General features: G+C 47.3%; 1 protein-coding gene across 1 annotated transcript in view; it reads right to left on the reverse strand.

The window, feature by feature from the left end:
• Positions 1-13,908: 13,908 nt before the first annotated feature.
• CNTN2 (contactin 2) overlaps positions 13,909-19,787 on the reverse strand; it is a 29,166-nt gene continuing 23,287 nt past the window's right edge. The window contains exons 13-23 of the mRNA XM_076357930.1: positions 19,400-19,575; positions 19,141-19,261; positions 18,694-18,852; positions 18,402-18,551; positions 17,590-17,660; positions 17,163-17,397; positions 16,605-16,720; positions 15,969-16,155; positions 15,496-15,608; positions 15,239-15,407; positions 13,909-14,515 (exon numbers count right to left, since the gene is read on the reverse strand). Of these exons, the coding sequence (XP_076214045.1) occupies positions 14,406-14,515; positions 15,239-15,407; positions 15,496-15,608; positions 15,969-16,155; positions 16,605-16,720; positions 17,163-17,397; positions 17,590-17,660; positions 18,402-18,551; positions 18,694-18,852; positions 19,141-19,261; positions 19,400-19,575 (1,607 nt within the window). The 3' untranslated portion in view covers positions 13,909-14,405. The remainder of the gene's footprint in view (positions 14,516-15,238; positions 15,408-15,495; positions 15,609-15,968; positions 16,156-16,604; positions 16,721-17,162; positions 17,398-17,589; positions 17,661-18,401; positions 18,552-18,693; positions 18,853-19,140; positions 19,262-19,399; positions 19,576-19,787) is intronic.

Consider the following 19,787-nt stretch of genomic DNA (forward strand, 5'->3'; position numbering starts at 1 on the left):
GCTCGCTGAGGGCATCCTCATCTGTGGTCAGTCTGCTTTGTTCTTCTGCGATTCCCAAGGCCCTGTCCTTTAGCAGCCAGGTCTTGTGTTGCTTCTTCAAGGACCACTTGCTCCTTTCACATGCCAGCCTCCATCTGTTCCCGTTATCCCCTGCTCTGCCCTCTGGGCTCTCACTGCATCGCCTTGGTTTTGCTGGCACTCTTGCCGGGTCGCTTAAACACTCTGCAGCAGCCTTTTCCTGCAGCAAGATCATGTAGCTCCTGTAATGACGTGCGTGGTGAGGAATCGTAAGCTCTTTTGAGCCAGCAGTGATGTACGGTGGTGGGCACACGTCTGTGGCCTGTGCTGATGGTTTGTTCTCGCTGGCTTTATTTCTGTCCCCGCTCACTGCACTCTGCAGGCAGAGCTCACCCCTGTGCTGCAGCCCTTTCTCTCTTGGGGTGCTATTTTCATCAACCTGAAGGCACTTAGGGAGCCACTGGTCCTGTTTGCATTGCTTGCAGCCCCCCTCCTGGCCTCCTGACCCGTGAGGCATTTCTTGTTCCCTAGAAATTGGTCTGCACTGGCTGCATCTGCTTTCCAGGAATTCTTGAAATCTTCTGCACCCCTCTGTGCTTACGCTGCAGAAACTGGAATCGCTTAACTCATTGTAGGTGGGGAACTCGTCCGTAAGCAGTCCTCTCTGTGCAGGTGTACTGGTACAGAGATCTGTGCTGGGACCTTCCTGGCCACGGGCTGGTTCTGCTGCTGCGTCAGGCCCTGAATTCTCACCTGGCTGAGTGCTGGTGTCAGTAAAGCCCAGGCCACTGTCCCACTCGGGATAGAGAAATTTCTGGTTTTCTTCTTTGCCTTCACTGTTTTCACTTTCTGCCTCAAAACAAACACCCACAAGCTGTCAGATATCTTTGGGGCTATCCTCCCTGGCTGAGCATGAGTCATCTCTCTAAGCATCCTCCAACTGTATGCAATGGCAGGATTTCTCTCTTGCCTTAAGCTCTCCCTGCTACTGCTGTAAACAGCCTGAGATGTGGCCTTACCAAGCTCCCAGAGACACTGGAGAGAGCTGCAGGGATGGAGTAACAGCTGCTGAAACTCAACTCATCTTGATGAACGAGGGCTAATGCCTGAAAGAGTATAATGGGGGCAGGGAACATGCAAACCTGATGATGTAAGGCTGAGGTGACCAAAAAAGATTTTCAGAAGGTATGGAGGCAGAATGGGGTGGGATACCTTATAGTTCAACTCTTCTTTTCCCATGGCACAGGGTGCAGGAAGTGGATAATTAGATTCATTATCACTGTTGCAATTCTGTGGCTGCCAGTAATCAAAGAAAGCCCTGCGGAGAAACCAAACAGGAACACCGGTCCCTCCCCAGCCCAGCGAGAGGGGCTGGCTCTGTGCTTTGGCATGCTGAGGGCCATATTTTTGTTATTGTCTGAATGGCCAAACCAAAGAACCAGTGCTAGGCAGGAGCTAGATCAGCCTGTTTTAAGGTTAGTGGATGCAGCTGATTAGAAATCCAGCTTGGAGAGATGTCGGCTGACCTTGTGCTTTGCATGCTATGCTATTGCTGCTTTCCAGGAGACATTTCTTTACCTTGAGCAACGCGTTGTACGTACCCATCTAGGCAGAGATTTAAACCTGATTTGCTGCAGTTCTCTTCCTTGCGGCATTGCTCGTTCCCTGCTCTGAAGTCCATCTGGGTTGCAGCATCAGATGTTCGGGGAGGCTTGTGGGCAGACTTCTGTCTATGCACTTCCAGCGTAATCTGTTCCCCTCTACTCTGGAGTATTTCTAGGATCTCCTCTAAGCTGGCTCTGGAGATATCTTTTCCGTTGACCTGGTTAGAAGGGGAGTGGATTGCAAAATAGTCCATTCATACTTACTAATCTTGTGTTTTCTTAATGCAGAATTTCTTTGCCTTGTCAAAGAGCTCCCCTGTTGCTGAAGCTGGTAGCTCTACTCCAGACTTAACTGCTCAGAGGCTCCGTGGTATCTCCCCAAACTGGGAAGCAGATCTATGTAGGTAGGGCTCTTAATCGCCTCCTCATTCTGCTGCAGAGATGGGAGATGAAATCATATCTTTGTATCTCAAGTGTGCTTAAAAGATCAGTATGAAAAAAAGTTACAGTAAACTCCATGTTTTGCATTGGTTTACTGTTAATCTGCCCTGTTGATACCTGCATTAGGTTATCTGGCTTCTTTTATCTTAAAACTTATTTCTAATCAACTTGACTAGAACCACAGTGAGCCTCTTCTAAGCAGGGTGAAGCAAGTTGCCCAGATTTAACACCACAGTGAGCGAACTCTGCATACAGTGAGCCCTAGATTTCTGTCCTGCGAAACTCTTCTCACCCCCAGGAAATTCTCCTCCTTCCACAGCCTGTAAAAAGCAGCAGCACCATGCATGCAGTGTGCACCCATGTTTCAGCCTCCTCGGGAGCCTGCTGCCTGCCTGCCGGCATTCATCTGGTCTAGATCTCTCCTGTCCATGGGTGTCTTTGTGGCAGGTGCCTGTAGCATACATCCTAGTGTGTGCAAAGAGCAGCCACCCTTTTTAATACATACAAGCAAAAATACAAATAGCTGATGAAAACTGAAATAGGCACTTTCCACACACCTGGTTTACGGAGCTCTTTTTGTCTACTGAACACGAAGAAATGGGCAATTGAACTTTGTAAATGAGAGACCCATCACAGGAGAGAGGAAGCCGCGTGCTGCTGCCTGCTCTCCTGTCAATATTGCTGTGTGGGACGAGGCCTCCTCCGGTCGCGTTTGGGGCAGGCTGTGGGATCCCCTCTGTGCTGAAGAACTTTCTGAATAGCAGGAACAGACATATGCTTGGTTTGGGAGCTAATGGTTAAAATCAACAAAGAGGAGCTGTCCCATCTGGAAGAGCCTCTCTGCTCTTTCTAATGTAAATGCAGGGGCTTGCACCCTGTGGGCAGCTGTGTTTTAGAAATGCAGAAAGATTACATGAAAGGTCCAGGACAATCCATTTTCTCACTGCTTAGCTGAGGAGGTCAGAGTGGGAGCCAAAAGGGTCCTTCATCTTTTTATTGTGTCTTTCTTTTTTTTCTCTGTTTTTCCAAGGGGAGCCAGATGCCCGGAGCATGAAAGATTAATATATATTTTTTTTAATGTTTATTTTAAGATGGAGGGCTGTGATGGATGGTGCAGGGCCAGCTATCAGAAAAAATGGGGCTGGGCCTCTTATTGGCATAGTTGCTGTTTGAAATGGCACTTTCCTTGTATGCTTTTTCTGTTTTGCAGCAATCTAAAGTATGTTGGCTGATGTTGACATTAGCAGGTCAGCTGGGGGATGGAGGGGAAGGAAGGGAGAGCAGTCTGAGCTGAGGAAAAGAAAGGTCACAAAAAGGGAATAGGGGAGGTCGGAGGTCTAGGGAGGTCAGTGAAGGCAGCTGAAGCAAGGACCCTTCGAAACAGCATACCCTCCCCATCCCTACATTTCTTTCTGTCTCCTCCTGTAATCTGCCTGGTTGCTTAGTCACTGTCCCTGTTCTTCCCAACATAACTGGCTGAATTACAGGAAAAAAAAGTGTCTCTTTCTGCTCTGAATTGGTAACAAGGTGCCTAAACTTCTTTTTCCCACACTTGGCCAGTTTGTCTGCCTCACCTGGAGGAGAGGATGGCAGGGACTGCATGCAAAGCCTAAGTGCTATCAGTTCCCCGCTGGAGGCTTTTTGTGGTACAAACTTCTGCTGCCTGCGGATGGTCTTAAGTATTAGGAAGCAATTAGTATTGTACATGCTAAAGCCAGACAGATTGTGTGAGGGAGGAAGTCAATTTGCTAATGGAATTAGCACTTGGAAAGAAGGAGGTAATAACAGAATGGTGAGGCATAGGCAGCTGTTTAAATTGCTGTTAGCTACTGAAGCTTATCTAAATTGAATAACTAGATTGCCTTAACTGAACTTGAATGGCAGCAAAGAGGAAAACAAACCCCATATGCTTCTTTTGCACCAAGATGGGGCTGTCTGACTCTTCCATCCTTTGCACGTTGATCTGTGTCAATTCTTTTACTTGTTCCTGCAGTTGCTTGCAGCAGTTCAGCGATCTGCCGGGATATATTGAACAGTGCAGCTCTCGGGCTGTTGTGTTCTTGTTCCGCCCTTTCCCACTCGCTGCTGCTTCTCATCTGCTGCTTCTCCTCTCCCTTTGGCTCATTTATTTAGTATCTCGTTTACTGCAGGCATTCCCTAAGCCTCACACAGGATAAAGGAAGTAACTGGAAATGCGGTAATTTTCTTTAATGACCTTTGGTTTTGTAAAACATCTTTCCTAGTCAGGTATTTCAGAGCATTTTACAAAATGGTACTCTGGTCCTGTGGAAGCAGCGGCTAGGCTGGTGAATGCACCAGCAATGCCGTCCCCATCGGTAGTGCTCAGGCTGCTTTGGAGGCTGATTGCAGGACAGACATTTACATACCTCCCATCGGGGTTTTTAGGAGGTAGAGAGTAAAATACTTTGCTTATGGCTAAGAAACGCATGTGAATGCGTAACTACTGGCTGCGTAATGCACCTCCCTTCCCAAGGACAGCGTGGGATCTCTTCTGCACTGTGCTGGGAACCACTTTGCCAACGAACATTTTCCAAGTCTACGGAATGATCCTTTTGAAAACCAGGGAAATTGAGTTCACTCTCCCCTTTCCTTTTGCTGGCTTTCTCCCAGCACAGATACATTGCGTAGCTATTGATGTTTTGCCTGTGTTCTTCCCTGCATTTTTTCTAGGAAACTGCAGCTTTTTGGCAGTCATTTCTGCCACAGAATACTGCGTAAATATGTTCATTTTTTGCGTACCTCTAGTGATGCTGGCTTAGACCTGTGGCGTTCATGTACAAAGCAGTGTGTTCAGCTAAAGCATGCTGAATACTGTGGGTTTAATTCGTGCGTCATCTTAGGCTGAGTATAGAAAAGCAAATTCACTATTGCAGCACTAATCCTAAGCAGGAGTGTTTTAGTTAACTCTAAATTAGTGTATGCTGAGTCAGATGTAGACCATAATGAGGGTTTTTTTGTGCTTAGTTCTGATGATTGTTAATTCGATGCCATGACTTAATTTAATCAGAACTTTTAGACCAGAATTATTTAGCAGCATATGAAATAACTCTTCCCTTTGCTTTGACTGTTTTGAAGTTTCTTCATCTTTAGCAAAATTTTTGTCTTTGGCTTCAGTGAGGGTCTATAAATCAATGTTATTGAAGAGCAACTGAGAGTCAGTAAAGGACAAATTCTTTTTAGGCAGTAAAATACGGTTTTATGAGTTTTCAAATATTGCATGCTGAGTTCTTTTGAAATTCTGGCTTTTATGGTAGGTAGTAACTCCTCAAAATGATTAAGACAGAAGCAAATAATAGGAGGATATGATTAAACAAAACCAACTGTAGCATAGATTTGCACAAAGCTTTTAAGATGTTGTCCCTCCGTTGTCCCTGAGAGTGTAAGCACTGCTTTGTTTTGCCCCCTGTTGTCCACAGCAGTAAAAAGATCAACTGCTTATTTTTTGAGTAGGAATTTCATGAAAATGCTGGGTATGAAGCATCTTCAGAGTGGTAAGAACCTGTTGGCTTTGAAGATTTACTCTCAGAGGTAATTTACTTGTACCTTGATTTGGTCCCAAGAGGAGAGAAGAAAGATAATTTGCAAGCAGTTCCTCTTTCTTGGAGCTTTCCTTACCGGTTTCCCAGGAACGAAGCAGGCTCTGCTGATGTTAGAAGCCTAGTCTGACTTCTCTCTGCCTGGCTGCCCCAGGCTTCTGAGTTCATTCCAACCAGCGTCCGCCTGTCCCTTGCTTTTCTGTGTCCCTTACATTTAAAAAAGCTGCTGTTGTTTACCTTTCCGGGGCAGAGGGGTCTTTCATTAACCCCTGCCACCAGTCCCAGGCTGGTTTGCCTAAACATGGGTGCTCTTTGTGGAAACTGCCTGTTTCTTCCTGATGCTTTGTCATTTCCAAGGAAGGTCTACTTTTATTTTGTCCCTTTTACATCTGTTTTGTGAGAGGAGGGCTGGATCGGGGTAAATCCTTTGCTTGCCCATTCGGTATTTGCAAGTGAAGTGACGGTTGTATAGAAAACGATTAACAAAGCCTCTGTGTGAGTGTCCAGGCCGGGGACTCGGCGAGCAGCGTGCGGTGCTGTGTGGGCAGCAAACATGAGACTGAACAATGTAAGACCTAAAAACAAGAAATCCTTTAAAATGCCCGTGGGGAAGTAATGAGGAGGATGTTTTCTGAGGCGGGTCACAAACCGTTAGCTCTGGGGTAGATTCCTTTTAATTCTTGGAGTGTTTTGATACCAATTTTAAGGGATTTGCTTAAACTGTCTTTTTCTGTGACTTTAAACAAAGGAGCAGTAAACCAATTCAGCTGCCCTTCCCTTCCAGGAAAAACCCCAAGCAACTCATGTGAATTTGAACCTCGTGCAGAAATGCTTTAGGTTTCACAGAAAGCTATCTACTTCCCCTTGATATTTATCTGTAGAAAAATACCTCTCTTGGGACCAGGCCTGCCAAAATATTGCAGCAAGGGCTGTACTCATAGTGGCTGCAGCCTTAACGCCCGAAACCTCTTGTAGGAGCCTTTGCTGGAAACACACTGACCCTCCTAGATAAACCATTTTTAGTTCTTAAATGCAGCTGAGCTCTCGTGGGGTTATAGTGATCAGCTGGTGCTGGCTCTCTGGGACTGATGGGCACAAGTGGTGCCTCACAGCATCCTTCATCCAGTGCCCGTGCAGCACGGCTTGCCGGTGTGCTCTCTCCGCAGGGCTGTGCTTGCGTTTCCAGTAGGACCCGCCTGTTTGTCAGCGACGGTACATTTGTCTCCTTAATTTATATCATGTGCAGCGGCATTTAATGATGGCTCTTGAGAAGGCAGGAGTGCTCTTGTGGGGGCTGAACTGGGGAGGGATTCATCTCAGTCTCGGCCGCTCCCTGCTGGTTTCTTTAATGATGCTGCCCTCACCTTTACAAAGCTCCATTGCAGCATAAATCCCTGAGCTAATTACGGCTCCGGTGATGAGCGGCCTTGCCTGCAGCCCTGCAGAGCGTGGGGCGGAGGGGCAGGAGCCTGCCTGGGGTCTGAGCACAGCTGAGCCCGGCCTTTTGGGGCCCTTTGCGATCGGCACCCGGAGGCCAGGAGCTGGGCAGTGTTATATGGCAACCAAATACACTTGTCCCCTCAACCTGTGGGTGGCTGTAGCTTCTGGGAAAAGGGAGGGAGCAGCTGCCCTGTGTCTGACTGTGGTGCAGGCTGGCTCCCTGCTCTGCCTGCTCACCGCTGCCCTGTCCCTGCTTCCCTCTGTCCTTCCCTCTGTCCTTAGGGGCTCAGAGGGGGGTCTTGGGAGCACATCTTGCTGCAGCCAGTGTCTGAGTCCCCCTGTGCACCCCGTGGTCAAGCACGGTGTTTCTTTTAGGGGCTACATGAAAGTGAATGCATCCAGGATGGGCTGAGGGAAAGAGTTTGGGTGAGACTCCCCACGCCCTGGTACTGCTGAGCCCGATTTCTCATCTGTCCGCTCTCCAGCATGACTGCGTCTGGCTTCAGCTTAACTCCAGTGGAGACCCTCAGGCCTGTACAGTTGCTCTAGCTGATCTCTTGACATCCTTCCCAAAGGTAGAAGGAAGCCAGTAGATTTTTTTTTTTTTAAGGCCAGAAGGAATGACTGATGAATTAATCTGACATAACATAGATGAGGTGATTTCATGCAGCGCTTCCTGCAACGAAGGAAATTATTTTCTGTAATGTAAGTGAACATTTGCAAGCCTGCTAGCTTGTGGCTGATCTAGTGGATATCTTTCCTGGAAGACTTCCAGTCTTGCTTTAAAGGCTGTGATTGATGACGAAGCTTTTTGGCAAGCTATTCCAACAATCAGTTACCCTTTCTGCTAATAAGGTGCATGAAATTTTTTACTTTGAGTTTTCTAGCAATACTTCCTAGCCATTGGAATACCAGCCAGAGGGAGCACATTATATTAACATCTCTAACCAGACCCTCAACACTTGCAATTCCTTGCTCCATGGACAGTCTCTTCTCTTTTGATTAGTTATGACTGTCATGGGATAGAATTTGAGTTTACTATATCTTAATTGACTTAACTTTTGCTGAGGGGTCCAGCTCCGTGCGGATGGGGTCTCACTGGGTTCCTTGTTTGTACTGGTACGCGCTAATTGGCAGTCAGGAAATGTATAGCCCTGGGCCAGGGGGACTCCTGAGCAAGCAAGGTACTAATTGCATTTAAAGCTGGACAGAAGTACTCCAGACTCCAGTAGTTGTCTAAAGTCTCTGAAGATCTTTATTTATGAACTGCGTGCTACTGTAGCCAATAAATAACCATAATTACAGTAAGTACAGTATGCTTACAATGTTTCCCATTTTTCTTAAAAAAATAGCATACAACAAAGTCACTGAGAAGAAAACTGTCCTGTTTGTGTGTAGTGAAGCTGGATTAAAATATTCACAGCACAGGGTTTCTGTGGGTGGGGGATGGCTTTGTAGGTTTAGAGCAGATGGAATTTAGACCCCCCAGGCGTTAGCTGAATGTGATGCCTGCATTATCCAACTGATTCCTTGGGCAAAGATACGAGTGTCTCCCATTCAGTGCACAACACTTAATCTGTCATGCTGCAAACGTGAGCCGCTCCTGATTCAAACTCATATAGCTGAGTGCTGAATTTAGCCCAGACAGCCTAAAACCAGAAGCACAATCTTGAGTCTGCAAGTTCAATAGTATCAGGTAGAATCATAGAATCGTTTAGGTTGGAAAAGACCTATAAGATCATCGGGTCTAACTGTTAACCTAACACTGCCAAGTCCACCGCTAAACCATGTCCCTAAGTGCCACATCTACACATCTTTTAAATACCTCCAGGGATGGTGACTCCACCACTTCCCCGGGCAGCCTGTTCCAATGCTTGACAACACTTTTGGTGAAGAAATTTTTCCTAACATCCCATCTAAACCTCCCTTGGTGCAACTTGAGGCCGTTTCCTTGGCTTGTTACTTGGGAGAAGAGACCAACACCCCCCTCGCTACAACCTCCTTTCAGGTGGTTGTAGAGAGCGATGAGGTCTCCCCTCAGCCTCCTTTTCTCCAGGCTAAACAACCCCAGTTCCCTCAGCCGCTCCTCATCAGACTTGTTCTCCAGACCCCTCACCAGCTTCGTTGCCCTTCTCTGGACACGCTCCAGCACCTCGACGTCCTTCTTGTAGTGAGGGGCCCAAAACTGAACACAGTATTCGAGGTGCGGCCTCACCAGGGCCGAGTACAGGGGCACGATCACTTCCCTACTCCTGCTGGCCACACTCTTGCTGATACAGGCCAGGATGCCATTGGCCTTCTTGGCCGCCTGGGCTCACTGCCGGCTCATGTTCAGCCGGCTGTCGACCAGCACCCCCAGGTCCTTTTCCGCCAGGCAGCTTTCCAGCCACTCTTCCCCAAGCCTGTAGCGCTGCATGGGGTTGTTGTGACCCAAGTGCAGGACCCGGCACTTGGCCTTGTTGAATCTCGTACAGTTGGCCTGGGCCCATCGATCCAGCCTGTCCAGGTCCCTCTGCAGAGCAAGATTATTTTATGTTAAATATGAATAAATCAGAACTGTAAAGCTCCTCTCATTTGGGAGTCTCAAAACATTTCACCCTGTTGCATACTCCTTACAGCACCCTTGTCAGGTTGGTTTCTACTACTGACAAGTAAGATGGACCCTGTGAAATTAGATGACTTTCCTCAGCGAGCCATTATAGTGCTGAGAACAAAACCCGTGGCACTTAACTCATCCCTGTAAGTTAATCTCTAAAGCAAATGCTCAGAGCAATTAAATGTAGGGGATTCTTAATGAGACAGGAAACTGATTTGCAACTTAATGCAATAGTGTAAAGCCAGTAAACTCTGTTAAGATATTGAAATCTAAGTTTTCTCCCCCAGCTCTGAACACCTTTCCTTTTAACCCCTGTGCTGCATTTTAGGAAGCTCTAACTGGCTTTACAGTAGGCTGCTTCCACATCTTTTTCTCCTGTTGGTGGCTCTGGCTAGGCTTTATACGCAGGTTTTTTTATAGCCTGGATAGAGTTTAACTAGGTACAGATGCTGCATTTGCACGTGCAAGTCCTTTTCTTAACCCCCTGATAAATAAAATGGCAGAACGGCCTGCCTAAGACAAGGCAGTCTTTGTCTTAACGTGGCTTGTGTCTCTGTACAAAAACTGAGCTGTCTTGTCTGGAGTGGGGTTTAGCCTGTAACCGTCTGGGCCTGAACTTGGCCTTTCTCATCTACCAGTGTTGCACGTGGAAAATCTTTTCTGTCCCCCTCCCTCCCCAGCGTGCCCTGTCCTTCACCCGAGGTGTTTCCCTGTGCTTACCTGTAGTGTTTCATAGCGTGCCACTATCTTTTCTGCTCTGCAGCTTTGGAGTATCAACAAATTCCCCCAAAATTTCAAAACAAATCTGTGGGGGGAGACACTGCCTGTTTACCATGTGCGTTTTTCAGAGTTTCTTTATGCTAATGCTCAGGAAATGTTGTCAGCTGAGCTGTGGCTGGCCGAGTTAGGTAAGGACTAGGTAGCAAAGACAGCACAGGTACAAGGACAGGTTTGCCACCAAGGACTTGGGCAGTGGCTGATCAGCCTTGCTGAAGCCTGTGCTGCTGCTCTTTGTGCCCGAGCTGGGTAGTTTGAGTCAGCTCTGAATACCCTACGTGAGCTGCAGTCACGCCTTTGACAGCAGTGTGAATACACAGATACTTTCAAACTGCAAAGAACTTGCAAATACGCAATGACCTGCTTGTGCCTCGCTTTTCAGGAAGGGAAACTGAGGCAGCGAGTGGTGAAATAATTGCTTGGAGCCATAGATGGAGTCTGTGTCAGAGCTGGGATTAGAGCAAGTGGTTATAAGGCCATTGTGGTTATCACTAGGTCATACCTCTTTCCTTCTATGTTTAATCCTTAAAATGTTGTAAAAGCTCAGCAGTGTTTTGATTTAAAATGCATACTGATGAAACTATATGTAGTGATGATTTACCTTTTCAAAAAAGAGGCATAGCTTGAATTCAAATTGAAGACATTTAACTTTCAAGGGGATCTACTTGTCACATGAAAGCTTTAGAAAATACTATCCCATCAGTTTTACAAATTAGAATATATTCAGCCCATTTGCAATGCAGAGCAGTGCGAACTGGAACATTTGAAATCCAACTCACGTAGTTTTTCACTTCTTATATAAAATGTACCTGTGATCTAGTTTAACAAAGAAATGTATGGAAAATGTATTAACCTTCCCAGGGAAATGTTGCAGGTGGCTGCTATTTAAAACCCAGTGTCATTGCAGCATTAGATACTGTTTTAACCATGCAATAAAGCGTCTTGCTTTCCAACACTGTAAAGTTCAATAAAACAGAGAGAGCCACTAGTGTTGCCAGACACATTTGGAAGCATCTGTTGAGACCAAGTTTCTGGAATAGGCATTGCACAGCCTGCGTGGTCAGACCTAGGCTGCTGCTGAACCTCAGCCCTTGAATTTCACAGGAGTACCTTGCTTCGCTTTGCTCACTTGTGAGAGTTCATCCAACGTGAGGTCCATCAAAGCACATCCTTCTGCCCTGGAGGTGTCTAGCGTGCACCTCTTGAAGGGAATTAGCTGTGTCCGTGGGCATGCAGGCATAGCAGCCCCTTGGGAGAGCCGGCGTTTCGGCTGCCCTGGATGGGACTGGTGATGCACGATGGGGCGAACGCAGCTGGCCTCACACAGAGTCTGTGCCTGAAACCGGTATGAACCTCATGACTGCAGCTAGGCTGTGCACCGAAGCAGCTCTCTCCTGCTCGGCAGTTCCTCCTGAGGAGTGCAGCAGACTTCTTCGGTGTGAGAGATTTCTATTCTGGTGCCCCCCTGCAGAGCGCTGGCTACTCCGCAGGATTGGACCTGGGGTGCCTCCGGCGTCTGCATCTCCGTTCGGTGAAGGCTCTGGGCACGTCATTTAACCTTGCTGCTTTTGTTTGGTCCTCTCCCGAATGGGGCCCATGCTTCTGCAGGGCTGCAGTGGGCATCGTCCAGCAGCGCTCTGAAGCTCCACAGGTCCAGTTAGTTTATGCCTCCTAAATATTGTCACTATGGCTACCGCTAGTTCTGCATGTCGATCAGGTAACTGTTGCCCAAGCCCTAATTTGCTTTGCTTTTGAGCTAACACTGAATTCCTAATTTTCCTTTCATCCCATCTTTTGTGGGAGAAAGGTTGAAGGCCCAGCAAGATGGAGGTGATAACAAAAATGCTGAATTAACAACATAAAGTATTTGCCAAACAAAGCTTCCAAATATCAATAAAAATATCTTAAAATCTTCAAGAACATAAATAATACAAAAATATAGTTTATATTTAGCTGTTGTCCTTCAGAAAGAAGTGTTTCAACCTGCTAGAGGGACCGAGGGGGTAATTCATGGAGATCTGCAGAGGGCCACGGAGGAAGCTCAGGACAGGCTCCGGGGGGGATGGTTCCCTGCCTTTGCTGCCTGCCTCAGTCTGCCACGTACCTGTGGGAGCTGTTGTCTTCTTTTTTCCACTTTATCCCAGGTGTTATTTGTAATGGAAACAGTGAGATACCCTTTCTTTTTGCTGCAGCTGTGCTCTAAATGTTTAGACTCTTTCATTACGTTTATTTTTCTTTGCCTGTTTCTGAAAACATCTCTCTTGTTTGCTGAACACATAGGAGCCCTTCTTCCTCAGCCCGGAGCCTTGCTGTTTGCATCGCACGGTGCGAACCTACTGGTGCATTTACCTTCTTGCTTCCAGGGTAGGCCAGATGCTAAAAAAATTGTGAGGGGATACTATGGATATATACAATAAGTACAACTCCGGGAGGCCAGGGATTTATGCATGTAATCTCTCAAATGCTCACTAAGGCCTAGGACACGGTAGTTTTAAAATGATTAGCGAGGGCAAGGAATATGCATCTAGTGTAGAAACTGCGCGTCAGTGCCTTGCCGTTGCACAGTCCTGCAAGTGTAGCCCTTTGTCAGGTAATTCTGGAACTGAGATTGCTCAGGCCAGCAGTATTGTCTGCTGGGGAGGAGGAAGGTACGGGCAGGTAAAGGTCCCGAAAAGCACGCTTGGGATCTAACCAGCAAGCAATGTAAATCAGCTTCTTGTTAACTTTGGTCAATTGCTTTACCGGGAGACAGAGATTTTAATATGCAACATCTATTCCCAACTGTTTTAGTTAATGGTGCACCTCAACATCCCTGTAATTCTTTGGGGTATCAGCCTTCCCATTTACATTAGCTGTATGAGCCTTGGACCTGAAAACCAGACTGACTTATTGGTTGGATCTCAGTGTCCAGAGATCGTTGGACTTGCAGTCCCAAGTTGAGACTGGTATTTTGGCTGGATGGAGCCGTTTTTGTAGGGTGATGAATCTGACTGAGTCCAGATTTTCCTTGTTGCCCCAGTGATGGCTTCCTTGAGTCTCCAGTTCTTGGTTGAATTACGTAATATCCCTTTTTCTTCCTCCTTTAAGACCCTCTCTCTACTGAAACTGGATATGTTGACATCTCCGTTATTAGGCAGAACTGCCTCTCCGAATTAGCGGATGCTAGAAAAGTATCTCCTTTTTGCTTACCCCTTCTCCTCCCCAAACAAAAAGGAAAGAAGCAAACAGTATAACAAAAACACCCCAAAAGCATGTGGGATATGGATAACATTGAACGTTGCACCTCACAGCATAACAGTTGATACAAACAATAGGCTGGGGTTGCAAGTTAACACCAGTGTCATAAAAAAGCTTTTCACAATCTAAACTCTGTGTTCACCCATCTTCAGGGTGGGGCAGAGATCAGTCTCTCTTGTGGCTTTATCTCCTTGGGCTGGTTGCTGCAGAGTTTGGCTCATATTATGGGGGGGGCGGGGGGGAATCCTGTCCCATAATTTGTTAACGATGGCTGTGACTGGGATTGGTATGGAACATGCTGATCACTGTGAAATCCTCAGTCCCCATCCTCCCCTTACCCCCCCAAAATTCACTGTACATATTTAAAAAAAAAAAAAAAGTCAAGTTTAGCAGTCTGGTTATTTTAGTACATGGCTTCATAAGGCAGAAAACCTACTGGATACAGTGTGTGGGGCAGTTGGCTGTCAGAATTCATGTAGAATTCTTCTTCGTTTTACTCAGTTCTTTTAAAAAATTTTTAATTGGTTAAAGACCCATGTCTTGTATGAAAGCTTATATTCTTCCAAAACAACAAAAAAAAAGCTGTTCCTTCCTCCCTTAAAACAATGTTGTCAAATCCTTTCTTTGTAACGCTGCTGTGGTACAAACTTGAAGTTGCAGCAGCCAAGCATTAAGTAGTTCCCCACTGGCTTGGGAGGAAGCGTGTCCGAGAGTCCTCTGCTGCGCTGGCCGTCGTCAGAGCTCCAGGTAGCTGATCAGGGCCACCATTACTAGAGAGTTAGTTGTGATAATGACAGCATGTGGCACTGGCCTCATCACAGAGTCTTCCACCATCATACTTGTCCCTGAAAGAAAGGGAGCAAGGAAGGAGCAACCATCTTGTTGCACAGACACAACCTGATGCCTTGTGGAAAGAGTCGGGAGGGTTGGTAAAATGTTAATTCTGGGGTTCTGCGTGCTCGTACTGCATTTATCTCTGATGAACCTCCCACGATCTGAAACAAGAATTTGGAGGTGGGCCCTGAGTACTTACACCCTGAATCAAGGGAACCTGCTGGAGTTGGTGTCGGGGCCCTGCAAACAGAGTCAGGATTTCACTCTTAGTGAGTGTAAATTGGGCTTGCGTGGGGCCTCAAGAGCTTTAGCTGCAAATAAAATAAAGCTGGGTTCAGACTAGACTGAAAGGTTGCTCAGAGTCTGGGGAGAGGTTAGCTGATGGAGGGCTGGAGAGGAATATGTCAGAAGATCCTTTGAGTGAATGGCACAAGAGAGCCAAAGACCAATTCCAGAGACTCAACCTAAAACACCAGGGTCAGATATTCCCCCATTTTCCTGGAAGGGAGAGCGGGATTTTAAGACATAATGGCATTTATTGCTATTATGCCATGTTATGGCCAGGTAGGGGAGGAGGTATGACTAAGTCATTTACTTATCAAAGAACAGGGGTAGCAAATGACAGGCAAGTAGTCCTGCAAATTAACTCCTCTCTCTCTGAGCTCGTTTTCCAGTGGTCTGTGAAGCACCCTGTAAATGAGCATTTGTGCATGCAGCCAGAGGAGCGTACGTACCACTGTTTCGGAGGATGTGAACTTCTGCTGGGATTCCATCTCCCCCAGGGCCCGTCACCCTGATCTGTACAAAGGCGTGAGTGAAGTCTTCAGGGACGGGGATGTCGATCCGGCTCTTGCTGGCCAGGTATAGTGTGGGAGCAGAGTGGGAATCCTGCCTGTAAAGCATCTGTTGGAAGAGGCAAGTCTGAGTTTATATTCAGTGTGATTGCCTTAGGGTCACTTAGAAGAGAAGGCCAGCTACATGCTGCCTGTACCTTGTACCCCGTAACTGCAGACTCATCTGCCTTTGCCATCACTGGGTCCCACTTGATGCTGACTGTAGACCCAGAAAAAGTCCAGGAGATGTTGCCAGGTGGCCTCTTTGGTGCTAAGAGATACAAAACAAGACAGAGATTCAGTCAGTTGGGGACCAATGAGAAGGTTGTGCTGGTTACAACCGTCTCCTGAGACTCTACAACGAGTCGACAGGGCTGATGGCACCACGATGGTTGGTTTAAAGGGAAGTATCCCAGCAAACATTACTCTGAGCACAGATCTTCTCAGATAAGTGATGCACCGACCACAAGACTGATCTGAGGCAATTCAGGGAACTGTTTTATGGACTACTGAAAATGGCGTTAGAGCACCAAGATAAAAAAGCTAATCAGTTAGCTGATCACTGGGGATCTTCTGGAGGAAGCAGCAGCCCCAGGGAGTACAATGTGCAAAACGATCAGGGCTCACTCACGTGGCTTTGTTGTCGTGACGTTGGTAGAGGGACTGGGGGGGCCGGTTCCAGCCCGGTTGTAAGCTCTGACTGACACATGGTATTTCGTGTTGGGGTTTAGGCCTGTTACATGAGCCGATGTGACCAGCCCTGCTGTTCTCACTCTGTCAGCTGCCTCCTCTTTATCACCATCCTTCCAGTACCGGATCTGAATAGAAGAGGGTATGATGGGTTTAGTAAGGATAGAGGCATCTGCAAATGCCAGACTCAGTCCATCCACAGCCAACGCTGGAGACCCTTTGGTATTTGTTTCTATACGTTTTGCTTAGTATTATTATAGTATTATTATAGTATTATTATAGTATTATAAATACTAGTATATAGTATTATTAATATAGTATTATACTTATTGCCCAGGAATAAGGTTACAGCCTGTGTGGAAAGGCAAGCGGAAACAAAATGATGTTTCTCTCTTACTAATCTCTCTTGTGAGCAGTAGTACTGTCCCCGTTAGAGCCTCGTGCTGTCCATTAATTATCTTCCATCTTTGGAAACAAAATGCTCTTTCCTTTCACCTCACTTAGCCTGGGGGAATTTTCTTTGCTGGGCTCTTGGATCTCAGTTCCAGTGTCTCTCATCCCCATTGCAGGCTCGTACCTCATAGCCCAAAAGCACTCCAGTCATGTCTCCCTGCTCAACGGGCTCCCAGGACACATCCATTTCTGAGGACAGAACAGCCTTGGCCATAACTCTGAAAGGAGCCGCTTTCGGTTCTGAAAAAGACATCAAAAGGGAATAAAATCCTTTTCCTCGCTCTGGGCAGCATAATCACCATACTGAAATGAAGGGCTCTCCTGCAGCACCATTACCGTGCAGCCAGACAGCTGGTATTATGTGTGCGGAGCAAAGCAAGGGGAAGAGATTTAGGGACTTAGTAGGACAAGCAGGGCCACGGCTGCGTGCTGTGAGGATCTGCGTCTGCTCTGAAGCTCTGGGTGTACAGTCACAGCTGGGCTTAGGGAAACATCTGTCTGTGTATTTGAAGTAGAAGATAAATGTTATGCTGAAATCACTGTCAGCTGCTCTTTGAGTAAAAGAAACCTCTCCTATCGTGGAGTTCCCAGACAGACACAGCTCTGCAGGGAGCTGGTTGAGGACACAGTGTTTGGTTGGACAAAGCACGGTGAATTCAGGGTCGCCGCAGTCCCCCTTTACCTTCTTCTGCAGAGTACACGATGGCAGTGAGGCTCTCCGGTCCCTCTCCTTTCCTGTTGTACGCTTTGATCTTCACTTCGAAGGGGGTGTAGGGACCGATGCTCTCGTTGCGGTAGACGTAGTGCAGCGATTCTGCATGCGGCACCCTTGCTGTCAGCCATCCCTGGGTGCCTTTCTTGCGAAATGACAAGATGTAGCCAAAGCCATCTCCGTTCTGATAGTCCCGCAGCGTTGGCTGTGAGGGGGGCAGAAAGATAGAGGACCCTTGGTCAGTTCAAACGAGCAAGACTTTGGACTAAGCACAGTGTTTGGCTCAACCACATATCAAAATTGTAATTGCAGCACTCATTTCCCAAAAGAAATGGCACGTGCTCCTCCCCCTGGCCCTCTCCCAGCATCCACAGCTGGTGCCGTGCTGCTGACTTACTGTCCAGTTGATGATCAGCTCGTTGGGAGCCCCTCCGCCTCCGCTGAGCCCAGATGGTGCCACAGTAGGTGCTGTCGGGTCCCCAAACAAAAGCAGACAGCACAGGTTGGGTTAAGGAAACAGTAGGGATGAAGATGAGCAGACACCGCGCGGTCCGGGAGTAGCCAGGCTTTGACAGCTCGTATGAAAGTGCTTGTCTATATTTTCAGCTGTGAGTATTTCAGATTTGTGAAAATCAGGTCTAGAATACTGGCTAGTGCCTGACGAGCTTATTTGGAGGCAGCATGTCTCCGAGGGGACAAGAATCAAGCTCAAAAGCAGGGACATGGAGGAGAGCCTTTATTAGAAAGGAGTTAATATGCATTTGGTATGTTGAGAGCAGTTCTCCTGCTGTTCTTACATCGCTTCTGCTTACACGTTCAAGCAGCAAGATAGAATGAACATTCACAGCCATTTGCTGGGAAATTTACCTTGTCTTTGCAGAGTTGTGCTCTGTGATGGAATAGGGCTCTTTCCCCTTTCTAAGCATTACTGCCCAGAAGGTACAGGATTTGAAGCTAGGATTTATAGTGGTTTAATAAATTGTATCTAATGCTGGTGAAGTTAGCTGCCAGCTCTAGTACCGCTTTGTCTTTGACATGTAAATGGGCAAAAAGGCAGAAAATTTTGTGATGGCATCGCCTCTAGGAGCACTCAAGGAGATGATTAATTGTTTGGGACCAAGGCATGCTGCAAGTCGGCCTTCCCCCTCCAGCATGGAGGGACAGGTACCTCTGATTCCCCTTTCTACCTCTGAGCGTATCTGCACGTACCTGCTTCTTTGGTACGGATTTTGCTGGAGGGTAAACTTGGCTCCCCAACTCCAAGAATGTTACTCGCTAAGACCCGAAACTCATAATCCATCCAAGGAATGAGGTTCAGCACCTGGGCTGTCTCTGCGTTGCCTTCAATGTTTACAGGATCTATATAATCCAATAACATGAGAGGAGAACAAATAGAGCGAGTGGCAGCCAGCGTACGAGCACAGAGCAAAAACTTGTCAGTGAGCTGGTGCCCTGCAGCCAGCGTGGGCCACGCGACCGCTGCTGCCATCAAGACACTTACTGGTACGCATTTGCTTCCATTTGCTGGAGAGGAGGGTCCGCGCCTCGATGATGTACCTGGCAATAGGGCTGTGGTTATCAAAGCCGCGGCTCCAGCTCAGCTGGACGGTGGTGTCACTGATGTCTCTCACCACCACGCCCCCAGGGGGGCCTGGGGGTCCTAGGATGATGGGAGACAGACAGACGTGTTACTAAGATGAAAGATTTGGAGGCTTATTGCTCTTTATATTGTGCAAGTCATAAATTTAAAATCAGGCCTTTCTTTTCTGGAGGCTAGGAAGCCTCACCTCCAGTTTTGGCCTCCAGAAAAGCTCGTAAGCCTATCCCATCTAGTCCAAATGTTAGATGGTGAGGTGGTCGCAAGGGAAGAGCGAGCTGATCCCTTGCAAGGACCATGCCATTACTTCAGGCTAGTAAGGAGCAGGGGACTTTACGATGGAGAAATTACCTCTGACAGTCAGCGTGGCTGACTCGGAAGCACTGTCCACAACTGTCTGGGCCGTACACGTGTACCGCCCCGAATGCTTCAGCTGGGCGTTGAAGATGCTGAGGTCCCCAATAGCTTCCTTCTGTGTGGGGAGGAGAAAAGGCAGTGCGGAGAGCATTTGAACATGCCTGACCACAATCCAGCATTCAACATGCAAACAAAGAGGCCGTTAGTAGTTTTCTGTCCTTTTTGATGGTACATAATTGCCCTTTCTACTCACCACACTGGCTCGCCGGTAGTGCCCCTCAGACTTGTCAAAGTCAATGGGGAAATCATCTAGTGACCAGGTGAAGGTTAGGTCCATAGTTGGATCGTGGGACGCGTGACATTGTAGAGTAAGGTTTTCACCTACATTGATATCAGCACTAGATGGTGCCAATGTGATCTTGGTGGCATCTGCAGAGAAAGAGCAGGGAGGGCTGTTAGCTGCAAATGTCCATGTACCAGATGTGTATTAATGCTGCAGAGCATCCAAACCAACTAAGACTTTCCAACTTGTCATCCCTCTCTAACAGCTGCAGTTTTACAGGAGGAAGATGAGGGATTACAGTGGTTAGAAAATGGAAATGCTTTTCTCAAGGACCAGTTGTTGGTAGGTGTGATTTGGT

The sequence above is a fragment of the Aptenodytes patagonicus genome, chromosome 22, assembly GCF_965638725.1.
Source record: "Aptenodytes patagonicus chromosome 22, bAptPat1.pri.cur, whole genome shotgun sequence".
NCBI lineage: Eukaryota > Metazoa > Chordata > Aves > Sphenisciformes > Spheniscidae > Aptenodytes > Aptenodytes patagonicus.